The 18,096-nt window shown below is 36.2% G+C and overlaps 1 protein-coding gene across 4 annotated transcripts in view; it reads right to left on the minus strand.

The window, feature by feature from the left end:
- Positions 1-689: 689 nt before the first annotated feature.
- The window catches only part of gabra1 (gamma-aminobutyric acid type A receptor subunit alpha1), a 33,695-nt gene continuing 16,288 nt past the window's right edge, over positions 690-18,096 (minus strand). For all 4 annotated transcript variants that reach the window (XM_065287572.2, XM_065287574.2, XM_065287573.1 and 1 more), the window contains exons 6-10: positions 17,841-17,923; positions 17,293-17,436; positions 16,520-16,672; positions 5,664-5,866; positions 690-4,155 (exon numbers count right to left, since the gene is read on the minus strand). In XM_065287572.2, the coding sequence (XP_065143644.1) occupies positions 3,838-4,155; positions 5,664-5,866; positions 16,520-16,672; positions 17,293-17,436; positions 17,841-17,923 (901 nt within the window). In that variant the 3' untranslated portion in view covers positions 690-3,837. The remainder of the gene's footprint in view (positions 4,156-5,663; positions 5,867-16,519; positions 16,673-17,292; positions 17,437-17,840; positions 17,924-18,096) is intronic.

Raw genomic sequence — 18,096 nt, forward strand, 5'->3', positions numbered from 1 at the left:
ACAGTATTGTGATATACAGTTTTAGTGTGTTTAGTAAACTAGAAGCCAGTGGCAAGTGAGCAGGTAGATCAGATGAAGTTTAGAGATGTCAATAACAATAAGTGTGTGTTCAAAATGTGATATTTTCTCCTCCGAAGGCCACTTCGAGAAGGGGACGCCACATAAACAGTCACTCCGGATAAAGAGAAAATGAAGTCGTTTTTCATGATTCAAAGTGTATTTTATCTGTCACTGCAACTCCCCCTAGAGTTTATACATCAAGAGTTCTGATCTTCAAAGGGAATAGGGCATAGGGATGATCACTTCCGATTGGAATTCACCCTAAGACTGGATGCAGGTATGGGAGGAGGTGTCATGTTGAAGTGAAATATGAAGTCTGTAGGTGGAAGGTGGTTGTGAGGTTTCTCTCTGGTTGATTGGAAAGGGGACTGGATGTGGTGACAAAGGATTCCTGAGGACTTGTAAAATCAATGTGAATATTGAATACAGATTCAGATATTACATTGGATTGCCTTAATGGAAATTAGACTGACCACTGAAATCATTACATTTCTCTAACTTCCCGTTATATTAATTACACAGAATACATATGACAGTAGATTTTAATTGATAATGACTGAGATGCAAAAGCAGATAAATGTCTGCTGGTCAGAAGACAATAATATAAAATAAATGACAAAACATGAGTGTAATTTGACATTATTCAATTTCCTTTTATTTGATGACTAATGAAAAGAATCAAATTCTACAGGGCCATAACATTAAGAAAGCAAACATTTACAAAGACGATAGCCATTTCCTAGTGTACAAAACAGCATAAATCATATTTTACCTCCGTTTCTATTTGTGTCTGTCATATCTTCACACATATTCCTCCTTTAAGATGAGTTAGTTCACTGAAATTTTTCCAAGCATTCATTAATCATTTCATGTTTTGTTTAATGTATAGAAAATCTTAAAGTTAATTCACTATCATAATCTGGTATGCATATGAAGTGCTATAATCTGCCATAAAAATAAAAATATTAATTCTAAATGCTTTACTGATAACATAGATGATTAAAATATTAGATGCATATAAAATATTATTCATTCAATTAGAATATTGTGGAAAACAAAAGAGCTATAAGTTATAATAGAATAATAATTAAATTATTATTTGTATCAGTCTTTATTTTATTGCCATAATGCCATGTCACTTAAATGGATTATGTCATATCTATACCACCAATCTTGCAGAAACACATTTATATATTTTTTTTCAACGGCAAAAAGACCCCAAGTAAGGTGCAAAGTTGACCATCTTTCTACAATATTTTTAAAATGTTACAGTGGAAATGACAGGCAAAATAATGTGTCAAAGCTATTCTTGCATAGCACAAAGCTGACTACATAAATGTCAAATATGCCTTTAGTGTGCAAAATGCATAACAAGAGGTACAAATGAATAGTTTCGTCTTTTAAAAAAAGAATTTAAAATATAAATGCAGTATATTTTCTCTCTCTCTGACCCTCTCTCTTTCTTGAGTTGAAATCATAATATATCTGTAACTGTACTGCCTTCACTAAAGTCTGGCTCCAAAAGAACCCATTAATGGGTATTTGCATACTGTACTGTTACTAATCAGTCATCAGTCAACACAAACCCAACACTATCCAAAATAGGTCTTTGTTATGATCAAAGATTCAAATAAAATTGTGTTATCAAACATTTATCTGTATCGTATACATGGGATGATGTGCCAGAAACATCCAATGACATATCCCAATTTTGTGTTAACTTTAAAAAGAAAAAAACTACTGAGCTGTGTAAACACAGTGGAAACCGAACAAATTGGCTAAAACATGGAAAGAACAAAAGCTTCATATGTTTTAGGCAAAATAATAATTGAAGTTCACCAAAATGTCATGCCTCTTATCGTTTCGATCACAAAAGCCCTTACTAATCTATATTGCTACATCAAAGTAATGTATGGTATGTTAAAGTCCCTCAACTTCTTATCACTCAAAAATAGACAGGTATACTTTACAAGTTTGGTTTCTTTTCAATAGGTGCTTATAGAGCGACTGACATCATGCCACAAACAAAGAAATTTGGCATTGTTATAGCACTACAAGACGTATGTGTGAAGAACAGTGTATTCGCCTACCTGGCTAATATTCGGACACGTTTTTATCAACAAGCAGTGACAGATTGGTCTGCAATGAAATATGTTTACTTTCTAATGGCATGTGAGACAAAAGGCAGTGTAGCTGATACTTTCCGAGTGATGTTTTTGAATGATGATAAACCCAGCGAACAAGGATCTGAGATAAGAGCGCCTTATACTGTAGGTACCTTTTCAATTTGCAAATACTGTATAGACAAGGCACTCTTGACCTTCTTTAACTCTCAATCGAATGTGACGCTAGCATCACATAAAACATAGTTTCAGAACTCTTCATATCGTGTGTGCACCAACCATAAAGTCTGTCACAAAAACCATTAACCAACATACAGAATAAAGAAGAATTTAATGCTAAATATAAAATCGCATTCCAACATCAAGACAATAGTTTACATTCTTTCTAAGTGTCTACTGCAGTCCATCCTCAAAATGTGTCGTGTGTGCAAATGTACAAACATGGTTTTTATTTACGTATATTTGCACACACTTAATCATCAAAAGGTAAATCCAAAACTAATGTCTAGTGGATTAAGAGATCATTTACAGTATATACCCGAATTTCCTTCATGTGTTGCACAACTTTGAAACACAACCGTCTCTCTCTTTCTCTGTGTGTGTATGTGTGTGTTAAGCACTGAGTTTGTGCCTTGTAGTTACAATTAGCAAAGCTCAAAATTATACTGACATCTCTAACACTTGATATATTTACATAAAAACTAAATAAATACTATGCTTTATGATATACACAATAGTCTATGAATTTCTCTACATTTTTTATATTCATGAGTAAATGATTCTTTTACCCCACCAAGACGCTTTATTGCTGTTAATGGAATCCTATATAAGAATAAAGGATAAAATAATATCCAGAACAAAGAAAACACAATCTGACTGTGATTGTAGGTAGCATCGTTTCAAATCAAGCTGTTGATAGGGTACAGAAACGGATAAGCTTCCCCATGCAAACCGAACGAGTCGAATACATGAACTCATATATCGCAAAATCTTCGTTTTGATGTTAAGAGCAACAAATGAAAGAAATAGTTCAGTCATCTACCTTCATGTCATTCCAAAGCCATATGCTGTTATTTTTCTGTGAAGCATGAGTGCAGTTTGGTGAGAAGTCTGTTTGCAGCTCTTTTTATACAACGACAGTTCAGTGTGACTACTAATGATGTCAAGCTCCCAAAGGATTTCTAATACAATGAAGTCACAACTTTAATGCTGCTTTATATTTTTCATCCACTTTGGACTTCCATGAGTTACGATAGATTACAAAGGCAATTTTTTGTCGACTTGAAGATAAGAAGTGTTCACTACAAAACAAAGTAAATGCGATCATGTGTTTCAAGAAAATACAATATACAGGTTTAGAATGACATGGGTATAGGTAAACATTAACAATTTGAATGTGCATTTTCTCAAGTATTATATACTGTGTTGTGTCTGTGTGTATATTATATAGTAAGAGTTCCCTTTCAATACAATGGTTATAACGCAGACCCCCTCTTTTTCATTTAGGAAGATATGTTACATATGTTGACACAATTTCAGAATGGGAGCTTGACTATCATTGAAACAAATTTGAGACAAATAGTTTCCTTTTACTTTTTTGTAACTGTAAAGACAGCAGAAACAAATGAAATAAAACAAAGAAAATGATATAGAATTAGTGGGGTTGTAGGGCACCCTGTATTTTGGGCTTTTTATTCAAGTAAGTCGCCCAGTACACCAGGTTAAAGGTTCCGAAGAGCAGTGGAAAGGCTATTCTGGCAATCCTATCAATCTTGCTCACGCTGTTGAAGGTCTTCTTGGCCTCAGGTGGCTTGGGTTTGGGCTCTTCCTTGGGTTCGGTTGGGGGAGGGGGGGCACTTTTAGCAATAGTTGCCAAACCAGGGTCTCTGGCAATGTTAGGAGCAAAAGATGTGGCCGTTGCAGCGGTGTAAGTGTTGTTCTTCTTCAATAAAGACTCCTTCTTCTTCTTTTGCTGCAAAGGAGGTCAAGAATCACATCACTGACTCAAACTAATGCAGGGTTTTGCTGTTACATAACCTATATTAGGATGCATTAAAGAGTAATCAAGTCTGTTCGCAAAGCATTTGCCTACAACACCCAGAAGCAGTTTAGCCACAAATAAAAATCCTGTCATCACCATTTACAACAATGTTCTTTATCACTAGTTTTCTTTAGTGGAACATAAGGTATTTTGAAGAATCTTACGGTACATTCACGTTAACACTTCTCATTTACTTTTAAAGGGGTGGTTCGCCCAATGTCATTAATGACTTACCCTTATGTCGTTCTAAACTCGTAAGACCTCCGTTCATCTTAAGAACACAGTTTAAAGATTTTTTATATTTAGTCCGAGAGCTTGTTGGCCCTTCATTGAAAATCTACGTATGGTATACTGTTCAGAAAGGTAATAAAAACATCATCAAAGTAGTCCATGTGACATCAGTAGGTCAATTAAAATGTGTTAAAGCATCGAAAATACATTTTGGTCCAAAAATAAAAAAATACGACTTTATTCAGCATTCTCTTCTCTTCCGGTTCTGTTGCGGAGCTCATGTGCGAGACTAAAGTCACATGACTGCAGTGACGCGGCTGACGTGTTATCCTCAGTTATCCTTTTTTTCCAAACTTACAGTGTGCATCTCCGTTAGACTGTAAACTAGGCTTGGGCGCAGAAAGAAAAAAAAACAGCTGGGGTGCACCAGATAACACGTCAGCCGCGTCGTATGTCACCCGCATTGTTATTTTTGGACCAAAATGTATTTTCGATGCTTCAACACATTCTAACTGACCCACTGATGTCACATTGGACTACTTTGATGATGTTCTTATTACCTTTCTGGACATGGACAGTATACCGTATGTAGATTTTCAGTGAAGGGTCAACAAGCTCTCGGACTAAATCTAAAACATCTTAAACTGTGTTCTGAAGATGATCGGAGGTCTTATGAGTTTGGAACGACATGAGGGTGAGTCATTAAAGACATTATTTTAATTTTTGCGTGAACTATCACTTTAATGGGTGACATCAACTAAATAGTGTATCCGTCAATGTCGAGTCACTGCCGTTGCTAGTGGTAGAAGTTGAACATTTCTCAACTTTTCAAGCGGCAATGCATGAGTTAGCCAATCAGATCGGCACTTACATTTATGCAAGACCGTAGCATGTCTTGCGGCCATTGTGATTGGCTATTGGCCACGCTTCAGACAAGCCTTCCGTCAAGCGTTAACGATTTCGACGGGTGTGAATGTACCGTTAGTGTCACACAAAATAACACCACCACATTGATCAGACAAAGCTATAACATGGCTTTAAGAGACCGTGAATGAATGTAAGTCACATGGACTAGTTTAATGGTATATTACTGGTGCTTTTTTGTTCTTGTTGGCTCAGCAGTATAAAATGTTAATTATAGGAAACAGTGACTTATTTGGAAATATCTTAAAAGTATTTAATAAAGTTTGGGTATATAATGACATTACCTTTTCTGGCACAACACTTTTTCCATCCCAGGCGTAACCCCTCTTTGTGAAGTAGTTTACCGTGGCAAACTCAATGAGAGCCGAGAAGACAAAGGCGTAGCATACGGCAATGAACCAGTCCATGGCTGTAGCATAGGCCACTTTTGGGAGAGAATTTCTAGCGCTGATACTCAGGGTTGTCATGGTCAGAACAGTGGTCACTCCTGCAATGAACAAAGAGTATGGAAACATTTAGCAGTAAGCAATTATTTCTTCAACTTATTTTGCCATCAGATACAACTTTCCACCAACCCCACAGACCGTCCACAGTCTGGAAATCCTGTTAGCCTAAATGCACTGTAATGCTTTTGTTAATGCATAATTGTAAATGTAATATTAATAATCAATGGTCTGCAGAGACTGCCACTCTTTTTTTGGCTCTTTATTGTGGGACTTATCCATAATTAGCCCCTACATGCCACTTTAAATTAAAATCAGCTGTAACCGGCTTCCTTACCAATCAATCAAACTATTACTTTATGCAAGCAGTTCTTTGCCAAAATACCTGCAGTGTATGCCAGAGTTTATGTCACATTTCAAAGGTCTGGCCTCTCAGCCACAAAAATAAAAGGTTAATATGCTACAAATATGCAAAGCCTTTTTAAAAGGAAACTGACAGACTTTGTAATCTTTAGCTGATAACCAAGCAAGATCCATATTTCTTTAAAATGGCACCATAAGCATGGTGACTGGATGCTAGGGGTGTAACGATATTCTGCATTCAGCGATAATCTCACGGCGTACCGAACGCTACCCAACCATTTCTGCCCGGCCAGGCAGAAAGAGCACATTAAAGTGACTTATAACAAAAGTAGGTTTTAAATTAAGGATTGATTTTATCCTGAAAACATATAAACCGTTTAATGCTTAAACATAAGTTGCTATTTCATCGACAGTCATTGCATTAAACTTTCATTATGATTGTACACCTGCCAACGTTGCAGAGAAATGCTAGATTCCTCCCTCTAGCATTCAATTTAGATTAGGTTTAATGTAAATGTAGAATATCAAGTAAATTTGCCAAGAGGAGGGCTCTCTTTATGCGGCACACAGTACACCATAACAATGGGATATTAATGAAATTAAATATGTAAAATATACGCTGTTTAAGAGTAGGCAAACATATACAAACATGCCATCTATTATTGTAGATACAGCCATCATGTGTTTCAATATGTAATGTATGGCCATCAGTCACTTTTCCATGTGTCAAATAAAGGACATGCATGCATGATCTTGTTCATCATTTACAAATCAGATATACATTCATTCAGTTATCACAAATGAAATTTAAATCACCAGGTCTGTTCAACTTCATTTAATGCTACACGACTGATCAGAGTCTGATTTGAAGCAATGCATTTTGGGTAAAAATGTGCCGTCAAAATACTGCAATACTGCTGATGACAATTGACCATGAACCCAACAACAACAGTTTTCATCTTTATTCTGACATCTTTAGTTCCACAGACTATCACTAATCCGTTTTTATAATTGTAATATTAATCCGAATTAATAAGCAATGTTAATGCAAATACTAAATTACACAAGCAGAAAGTGTCAGACAAACAACAAATCTCATGAATCGGAAAAGGCAGGCAGAGTCGTATTAAACAGACCCACTGAGTAGTTTAGCAAATGGAGGTTTCAAAATGTTGGACTCCCACTGGTATACAAGAGGCCCCGCAGCCCAAATTATGAGGCAATTGTATTATAGTTAGATTTGCTGATCTACCTAGACCAACTGTATTTCTAATAAAAGCTGCATTATAGCAGCAGATACACTTTGGGTTTACACAATAAACAAATTGGTGAAAAACAATGTTTCATGCACTCCATTGCTTGGTTATTGATATGCGGTGTACTGCAGACAAGATGTGCATTGATAAGCTTTGTATTTAAAACAAATCCATCTCTTGGTTTAAAGCAGAATATCCAAGATTAGCAAAAATACGGTACGTTGCAAGTATGATTGGTGTTTCTATACTTATGTATACTTGCTATGCAAATTGTCAATTGGCAACAAGCAAACATTGTATTGTTGAATCATTTTAAACTTAACTATTTGATTATATATGTTTTTACTGCTATTTCTCCTGAACTACAGCTGCTTTTCTTGGTCAAGGACTAAACAAGAGCCCACCTGACTAACATATAGGAAGCAACCCAGTTCAGCTTTATTTTAAAGAGTTTCACGTTTCACAGAAATCCTATATAATTCAACAGATTATGACTTTGAGACTCTAAATTGGTTCTATTTGTGTGTAACTTACACATGGACTGTTTGCTGAACATCTGATGCATGTGATGTCTGAGGCTGAGACTAACAAGCCCCTAATCCAGTCCTAAATCTAACATTGGCCCTAAATCTAATGCTACAATCTGACTGATTAATAAAAATGTTGCTCTGGGACTAAAAATGATGTTTATCCACTTTCTACTTTGTGAAATCCCATTCACGCAGGATTGTGATTCATGATTCATTTTTTTGACTTTTCAATCCAATCAAAAAGATTTGTTCGGATTTGTTTAGTATTTATGCAGATTACCACTGCTTTCCAAATAGGAATCATCCAAAGAACAGTTTGAAGACACAGAACAGTCAAAACAAATATTTTGTGCGTTTGTTTTAAACAGAAGATCCCAAGTAAATCTGAATAACACAGTGATCTCATGAGAATACTTAAAAGTGTAAAAATGTTTACACCTACATTTACTTAAGTTTTAATACACACTGAAATGTGTAATAGTCATAAATATTAAAATTGTGGGCATTGCCATTTCTTACTCATATTAACTCTTTCCCCGCCATTGATGAGATATCTCATCAATCAAGAGAAAAAGCTTCCCCGCCAATGACGAGTTTTTCTGTCTTTCCGCAATACCGCTATTAACCACTAGGCAACTTCCGCAACTTTTTAAACCCGGAAGTACTGCCCTTTGGCAAGCGGCTGCATGTCCGTGTCTGTTTTAAAGATCGCTCTGAATGGGATCTCTATGAAAAGTCCGTCACAAAAATTGAATTATCTCTGCTTTTTGCTCAAAATGTGGTGTTTTTGCAAAAATCTACCCATATTCAAAAGCTGATTACAAAAGAACTACTGAAGGTAGGATGAAACATTTTTTTTTGTTTGAAAGCAGAGGGTCTGTTCTTTCATTTGGTATATTGTATGTTTATATATTTGAAGAAGAACATTTTCTGGAAGACATTAAACATTTGTGAAAATCATAAAAAATGCTGGCGCTGGCTGGCAACTTTTTTTAAAAACGCTGGCGGTGAAAGAGTTAATGGCATGTTTTCAGACAGTTTTAATAAAATGTTCTTGACTTTCAGAGAATCACATCATATTAAACAAGACTACACTTTAAAACCTTGAAATGAATAAAACATTTCTGCAATCATTTAACCATTTTGTAATATTTACTTTGTTTCCCATGATCCACAAAAGGCATTTTCTTACTGTAAGTCATACTGTAAATGGTTAAATGGTGAACACAAACACCCAGAGCAGCATGCAGACATTTCCTGCTACAGTTTTTTCGAGTTAGACCCACAAGCTTTAGGTTAGAAGTCTGACTCTTTAACCATTAGACCACAACTGTCTCCAGACCATGACTGTCTCTGTGAATAGGGCATTGTGATGATCGCGTCTGAATGAAATGTCTCAGCATCATTTCTCTCATACGTAGTGACGAATGAGCATTTTTGTGTGTTATTAGGAAAATGCTGAACGCACTGATTTGTCACAACTGATAAAGTTATATTATGAGCTAATTAAAAAAATGTCCTCTGTACAAATCTACTGTACCGCATGTCTTAACAAGAATGTTTTAGAATAATAAAAGTTTTCTATTGACACCTAAATTTATAATTTTCCATCCATTTTCTGAACTGGTGAGCAACACTAATAAGTGTTTCAATCATAGACTGTATAAAAAAATGGATGACTCGACGCTGCTTCCTTTCCTTGAAATGAAGTGAACGTAAAATGTCAGACGATGGGCGCTGACATGTTACGCAAAAACATCAGTTTGGAGCCAATGCATGCACGAAGGAATTGTCCATGGAGCCTGGAGGTGGAGGCGCGTTATCAAACTTCCGCCCAAACGCTCGATTTAACCACGCTCCTTCTCATTTCACTGACTTGCTAAAATAAGGTAAGTTAAATACAACTCATTTTGTTGGTGTGAAATAACACAGAAATCAAAAATTAATAGTTAGTTATTTCTTCAATCTTCCCTCGAAGCCCAGAGAGCTGTCAATCACAAATGTCAATCATAATGACACGCCCTGTTTCTATTACAACAAATTACTAGCTAAAATGAAATGTATCACAAAAGTAAACAATTGAACATATATCGCCTTTCGGAAATTTTTATTGGAAGTGTAATTTATTTTTTTTATTTGACACCAGTCCCGTTCGGTTGAACTTCTGAACTCAAATCACCAGGTCTGTTTGATTTCATTCAACGCTACACCAACCAATCGGAGTCTGATTTGAAGCAATGCATTTTGGATAAAAATGTAACGGTGTCACATCACTGTAACATGTACCTTCGAAATACTGCAAGACTGATGATGACATCTGAGCATTAACAAAAAAAAAAGGTTTTCATCTTTATTTAAAGTCTTTAGTTCCACAGATTATCACTAATCCAGGAGTGTCAAACTCATTTAAGGATGATGGGCCGGATGGTAAATAACTTAACCATGTGAGGGCTGGATAACTTTTTCAAATCTTAGTGTGCTGATAGTTGTGTTAATATTAACTAAACAAACTACAAATTATTTAGCAAGAAATCTAGAAAAAAAAACACTTCATATGTTGAAATTTCATAAAAAACATTAAAATACTCACACTGTACAATAAAACATATACACACAATTTTAAATCTGTAAAAACTCATTGGTCTTAGGTTAAAAAGCCTTCATTTAATTTCCTCTGTATGGAACCTTAACATAATTATATCTTATGTTGATATCTTATCCTCTCTGTATTGCCAAATAATGTCAAAATCATTCATAAATCTTGAACATTTCTTTGGAATATATTTGCAATGAGAGCAGTCATTAAGCAATGAAAATGCTAAATTTGTCAAGTATTACAGTACCTAAGACAGTTTGAAGTAATAAAACACAGGCATTATGCTTTTAAACCGTGCTTTCTTACATTCTTTGACCACCAGATCAACATAATCAGTTTTAGGCAGTTGATACTCTCATTTCTAGACGTTTCCCTGACCAGCCATGACATTTAAAATAAACCATAATCCATTTTAAACCATTGCGGATTAGCAGAAACTGATTCATGGCCGTTTCATACACGGTACGCGTCTGTCGCTTTCTTCCTGCACCATGCACGAGGAAATGGCAGAATTTTTGGATGCATGAAAACCGTATTAGGTCCGTCTACGGAGCACAGGTAAAACTGTTCTTGTTTTCCCGATATCCACATGTCTCCTATTTAAACTAGACACATGCGACTGCTGCATCCCGCCTGAAAAGGTTTTTAAAATTTGTACTTAATGTTTGACACCCCTGCACTAATCCATCTTTATAACTTTAAAAAATCTTTACTCATGTTATACACTCACCTAAAAGATTATTAGGAACACCTGTTCAATTTCTCATTAATGCAATTTTTTGAGTGTGGCATAGTTGTTGGTGCCAGACGGGCCGGTCTGAGTATTTCACAATCTGCTCAGTTACTGGGATTTTCATGCACAACTATTTCTAGGGTTTACAAAGAATGGTGTGAAAAGTAAAAAAACATCCAGTATGCGGCAGTCCTGTGGGCGAAAATGCCTTGTTGATGCTAGAGGTCAGAGGAGAATGGGCCGATAGAAGAGCAACTTTGACTGAAATAACCACTTGTTACAACCAAGGTATGCAGCAAAGCATTTGTGAAGCCACAACAAGCAAAACCTTGAGGAGGATGTGTTACAACAGCAGAAGACCCCACCGGGTACCACTCATCTCCACTATAAATAGGAAAAGAGGCTATAATTTGCACAAGCTCACCAAAATTGGACAGTTGAAGACTAGAAAAATGTTGCCTGGTCTGATGAGTCTCGATTTCTGTTGAGACATTCAGATGGTAGAGTCAGAATTAGAACATGGATCCATCATGCCTTACCACTGTGGTGGTGGTGTAATGGTGTGGGGGATTTTTCTTGGCACACTTTAGGCCCCTTAGTGCCAATTGGGCATCGTTTAAATGCCACGGCTTACCTGAGCATTGTTTCTGACCATGTCCATCCCTTTATGATCCTCTGATGGCTACTTCCAGCAGGATAATGCACCATGTCATAAAGCTCGAGTCATTTCAGATTGGTTTCTTGAACATGACAATGAGTTCACTGTACTAAAATGGCCCCCACAGTCACCAGGTCTCAACCCAATAGAGCATCTTTGGGATGTGGTGGAACTTCGTGCCCTACTAGAACATTCTTACATACTGACGTGATTTATGGCTAAATCCATTATCCCAGCTGATGAAAATACACTCACCATCAAATAAATCATATGTGAATGCATTTGGCTGATTAATATATTATTTTAATAAATAACAATCATCATCGTCATCATCATCATGTTGGATAAGTTTTTTACATTGACAGTGTTCAACTAAAGTACCTACTACAGACTTTACCAAAGTGGTTGCTTTACTTCTAAAAAATATAGAGGTAAGTCATTAATCACTTTTAAAGATAAATGTAATGAAATGAATGCAATGAAGTAGTTGGTCTTTAATAAATGATGTTAGGGTAAGGGTAGGTGTGTACACTTAACAATAAATAGCAAAAGCTTTGGTAGATCTGAAGTGTTTATATGCTAATGTACTGCAATGATGCACCGTGAATTTATGCACTAAATCGAGTCTTGTAAAATAACTGAATAATTCTTAAGATGATCAGTACCTTTTATCAACATCTTCCACACAACAGGGGGGAAATTGCGAGAAAGAGAGAATAATGACATTGCAACAAAATAAAAGTAAATTTTAGGTGTACTCTGTAACACTGTTAGGGAAAAGCGCCTGTGGTGTTAATAATGAATTTTGCAATTTTATTCACTACTGGAAATTATGCACATCACTATAAACATTCAAGTAAAACTTTTAAAAAGCTAGGAGGCAATGCTGTTGGATTTTGCTGTGTACAGTCTGTTCCAGAAATGTTTATTCAGACTAGATGTGAGAATAACTTTGCTGTTTGGTGTTTTCAGCATTTTAAGCGAACTCCATACCAAGCAGTCACTCAATTTACTTAAAAAAAGACTGTTCTCGTGCACCAAATAAAGGGTTAATTAAAACCATGCATTCCATGATTTGAAAGGCTTCTACAATTATCATAAAGATAAAAAGCCTGGAGGACGCCGAATGCCAGCTGTTTCTTCAGCTGAGCGCTTTGGTTGCTGCGATACTTCTGCTTTGTTTATCAGTCGTTGTATGATGCGCCCACACCTCCTCCACTGTGATTGGATGGCCGTGTGAGAACTGACATTGACCCAAAGTTGGATATTTCTTCAACTGTTAGCACTCAGCACTGCGCGCAGAAAAAACGGTGAGTGTCGGCTTTCAGTGTGGAAAAAAAACTCTAGCTGCTGGCTTTTTTGAAAAACGCAGAGCTTCCTTCGAAAACATACGCCGGCCGTGGGCGTAAAAGCTTTGGTGTGCACACCCCCTAAGTTCTAGCTGTCTCTTGAGCCATTCAGCTCTTTTCCCGTCTCTCCCCATTTATGACATTACAATAAGCCAACAGTTCTGTGACTCTACAATGTTATCCTGCTCCCGAGACCTTTATTGTGGCAATATGAGCCTTATTACTGATCTAATGTACTTCCAAAAGCCCAGGTGTATCCAGTAATACTTTCAGCACAATATATGGCTCTACACTTCTTTGATCGAGCTCCTCCAATGAACCCATAATACTGGTCATCATTTTTCTTTAATGTCACACTTTTGTCACATCACTGACTTCTCACCAGCATAATTCACAATATCCACATTGTGTCTTGTTATATGATCAACTTATGATTCTGCAGGGCTGTTTGTCAGTATGTTGTGAAATCTTTTCGTCCCTGGAATAACACTGTATCTCAAGAGATTTACACCATTGTGCCTTAATCATGAAATGCTACACATATCATGCTGCCCTACAACAGCCAAGTACCATTATTTAGTTTTAGACAATCTTTTAAATGCATTTTAATGCACTATATTATGGCCAACAATTACACTGTAATATATCTATATATATTTTTAAAGCTTACTGAGATGGGGGTTAACCAGCCTGGTCTCACTGTTAATACGTAGTATTTACACGTAAAAACATATTTTCTGTACGTTTAAAGTCGCCATGAAACGGAAGTATCAATTGCCTAATTTTCCCCGTGGTGGCGTGTATCCGAGTAAAACCGGCCTCTGAAATGAAATAAGGCAGGGCTGGATTTGAATTTGTCCATCGAGATTTGATTGGATCATTTGAAGTTGGGTCGTGTTGCTAATTGCTAATCGCAGCGATATTTTCCCGGACCGCGCCCACCTGCCATACATTATGACTGGAAGTAAAGAGAGATCGTTTTGAGGAGGGGAGGAGATTTGCATTTTTGATTAAAGATTTTGAGGGCACATGAATTTTTAAAAATTAATGAAGCTCACAGAAAAAAATACCACAATATTAAAAAACACATTACAGTTTTTTATTTTACTTTCATTGCGACTTTAAATCTATGCTAAAACATACAATGTAGACATATTTACAACGTAGCATTATTAAGTTTTTACAGCTAAATAACGTAAAACATTTACGTATCATTCATTCCATAAAGATTGCTGTATAATTTTCCTTTAACCATTTTAGCGATATGTTACCACCTTAACCCTACCCCAACCCTTACCCTAAACCCAAACTCTTTTTATACAAAATGTTTAAATACTTAATATATTCATTTATATTATGCAACGTAACGGACAGATATGTTTAGGAACATTTTAGTAAGAATAGTAACAATATAGCATTCAAAAGATATTTTAAGCCACTACACTCCTACGCAAAACAGTTTATTAAAATCATTTAACGTTACTGTTACAAAAAGCATAACAGACAGACAAGTGTAATCACAACAACTTATTTATTGCGAATATTAAAATCAGTACCAAAAGTAGTTAAAATGATGATGTGCTGTAGCCAATGTCCTCTCTGGAGTATATGAAGTAAAGTAAAGAGAAGTATTAAAGTTATTAATCCAAGAGAACGTTAATCCGGCTTCCCTCTGTCACCGCTTTTTCAATTTCAAACGTACACCAACGGAAATGGAAATGATGCAAATATGTCACATGGCACACAAAGAGCCAATGAGCTTTTGATATCACTGCTGTAAAGCAATGTGTTGTAAAGCTTCTTGAGGCGCAATATTTGAATTCAAATGTATATTAACCTATAACAAACACGCAATCTGACTATACAGTTGCTGATAAGAACTCGGATCAAGATTACTGGATAAAGGGCTGAATTTGGATCTGTTCCTCGCAATCATATTAATTTTAAAGATGTGGATTACAGAAAACGAATAAAAGTAACATCTTTTGTGAATTTGTGTTGTATTTTTGTGTAATTATTGCTTAGTAGTAGGCTAATTATAACATATTGCATAGAAGACAGCATAGGAGAAAACACGTTTTTGTATGTCATGGCAAACAAACAAAAAAATATTAATTTTTTTTTTTACAGAAATGTTATTCATTCTAATATTGTGAAATTCTCTGAATGTCATAATCATTTCATTAGGTAAATGGGTAAACTGTCTTTAATAAATAAGTCAGAAAATATGACTGAAAACATGTCATTATTATAAGTAAGAAACGACAATGCCCACGATTTTAATATTTATGAATAGGAATTTGTACGTTTGTTAAGCTGTAAATACGTAAATAATTTACGTATTAGTCCTGTCAAAACATCAATATTAGATGTTTCAGTGTGTTTTAAACGTAAGTAAATGTATGTATTGTACAACCACACTGAAACGTAAAAATACACACGCATTCTCATGAGGTCACGTTGGGTTAACAGGCATTAGCCCTCTTTGTGAGATTATGTCCTGTTTTATGTTTCTTTGAAGTGAAGTGATTGTCAGATTTGAAAACCCATACTTGAAAATCAACCTTTGCTTTTAACCCAAACAGTGAGTAGTGAACACACGCACTGCAAGCTAAGTTAACTTTTACATTACACTGAGTGGCATCTATGCTAATATCAGTTTGTTTTGTCTCATCCTTGCGTTCCCAAGGAAACCTCAGAACAACAAATCCAGCTCCACTTCTGCTTGATGCACATCCTTGTGCTGCCCAACTAATCACTTCAACCATAGACTGAGGCAATAGGAATAATATCAGACGGACCTCTGTATTAATCTTTCCACAATCTATTTGCCTGCTGCTTATATGCATTGTTGTCTCCTTTGTGTAAATTTCCAGCTGGGTTGCAGCTATTGTTATGCCCCTACTGCATCTCTGCTTAAAACATCTTTCATTTGCCACAAAATCAGACCTGACTGTTTAAAACATATATATAAATTCAGAAATCATTACTAAAGCTTACCTTATCAACCAAGCGTGAGTCAAACATTTGTGTGGTTTACAGTATGTAGGCTGCTTCATATTGGTCACCAATTGGTTTCCACTTCATCACTTCAGTTAACATGCTGTATGAGTACGTGGCTGACTATTTGTTGACAGCTCACTAGGTTTTATATACAAACTGTTGTTGTAATGTAAAAAGCGTATTGATTGGATAAGAATGAGGGTACTCACCAAACACAGTTCTGGCAGGGACAGATTCTCTGTTTAGCCAGAAGGACACCTGGGAGAGAATGACTGTCATAATGCATGGCAAATACGTCTGGATGACGAAGTATCCGATCTTCCTCTTGAGGTGGAAATGTGTTGTCATGACAACATACTCTCCTAAAAGTGTGGAGAAAGAGATGTGAGTGGGAAGACATTCATTTATGCATGTTTCATTTGTCATGTATAGTTATATTGTTCTGACATACGTCCTACACATACACAAGTATATATAATGCTTTTTTGTACCCAAATTCCATATAGGAAAAGATATACACCTGACATGATTTTAATGTGTATGATTTCTTTTAAAAGGCATTCATTTTGAAGCACGCTTGCTCAATCCCTAAAAATATCAGAATGACATTCCTCAGATGTTTCTGCAATGTTTTTTTACAATTCTCAGCATGTACAAAACATGCAGAAATAGTAACTAATTATAATAAATGTACTGTATGATATAAGCTAAATGAAACTAAAATTAAACTACAATCAAAATGTTTTAGACCACAGCAAAAACGCGAGAACAGAAAAAAAATACATTACTAAACTACCACCTTAAAAACTCGTAGTTCAATAAACAAGGTTAACCATGCTTGCATTAAATATCTAATACTATAGGGCAATATAGTAATTTGCATATCCTCCTTTGAAATTATAAAATCTGGGCCATTCTACTTTGCATAAATTTGCTATAATACAACAACGAAAAGTGTTGATGTGAGCTTCAAGAGACGCACCAGTACTGGACAGCACCACACCCGAGTCTACAGTCTGTCCCATCAAATCATACTGGTTGAGTCGGGAGCCATCATCAGCCACCACCACAGACTGCGCTGCCCCTCGTGTCCACACGTACACCACTTCAGCCCTTGTGTAGGCATCTGATGGCATCAAAAAAAGCACAAAATCAAGCCTCACGTGTGCTAAAGTTAAACAATTGCACTCAAACTGTCGGTATTGGCCGTATACTGCGGTAGATCCGGAGATGCAGCAGATGCTGAAATATTTAGAGCCTCGTGGCTTCAAGTCATTTGGGTTATTTTTTATTCATATTTCTTTTCCCCCTCATTCTTCCTTCGGCTGAGACGCAGCTGTTCTTTCTTTTCGAGGATTACTCGATCTGGCTAAATCTGGTCCAGCTGGATGTGTGGGCTTGGGTTGTGTGATGTGCTGCTGTGTGTCAGAGGTGATCTCTGTGCTCTGACAACCTAAAAGCTACTAAGTAAAGAGAGCTTGGGTGGGATCTGTGGTCCCATGGAAAAACTGAAAAGGTTGCTTTACTTACAGCTGCCAAATTTGAGAGGGCAAGCATGGGCGTCCATCGGGAAGTCCTCTAAGTGCATGGGGCATTCAGCTCTGACTGTAAGCCTAAATTAAACAGAAGAAAATATCATATTTAAAACTGTTTGACTAATTAAAACTGTATCCAGGCTTTCTTTTTGTAAACTAATAGGGATGAGTGGTGTATAGAATGTAACAGTAAAAATATATGAACCACTAGAAATTGAAGCAAGATTTTTAAGGTTTGACAATAATTAGTG

The sequence above is a fragment of the Paramisgurnus dabryanus genome, chromosome 18, assembly GCF_030506205.2.
Source record: "Paramisgurnus dabryanus chromosome 18, PD_genome_1.1, whole genome shotgun sequence".
NCBI classification, from domain to species: Eukaryota; Metazoa; Chordata; class Actinopteri; order Cypriniformes; family Cobitidae; genus Paramisgurnus; species Paramisgurnus dabryanus.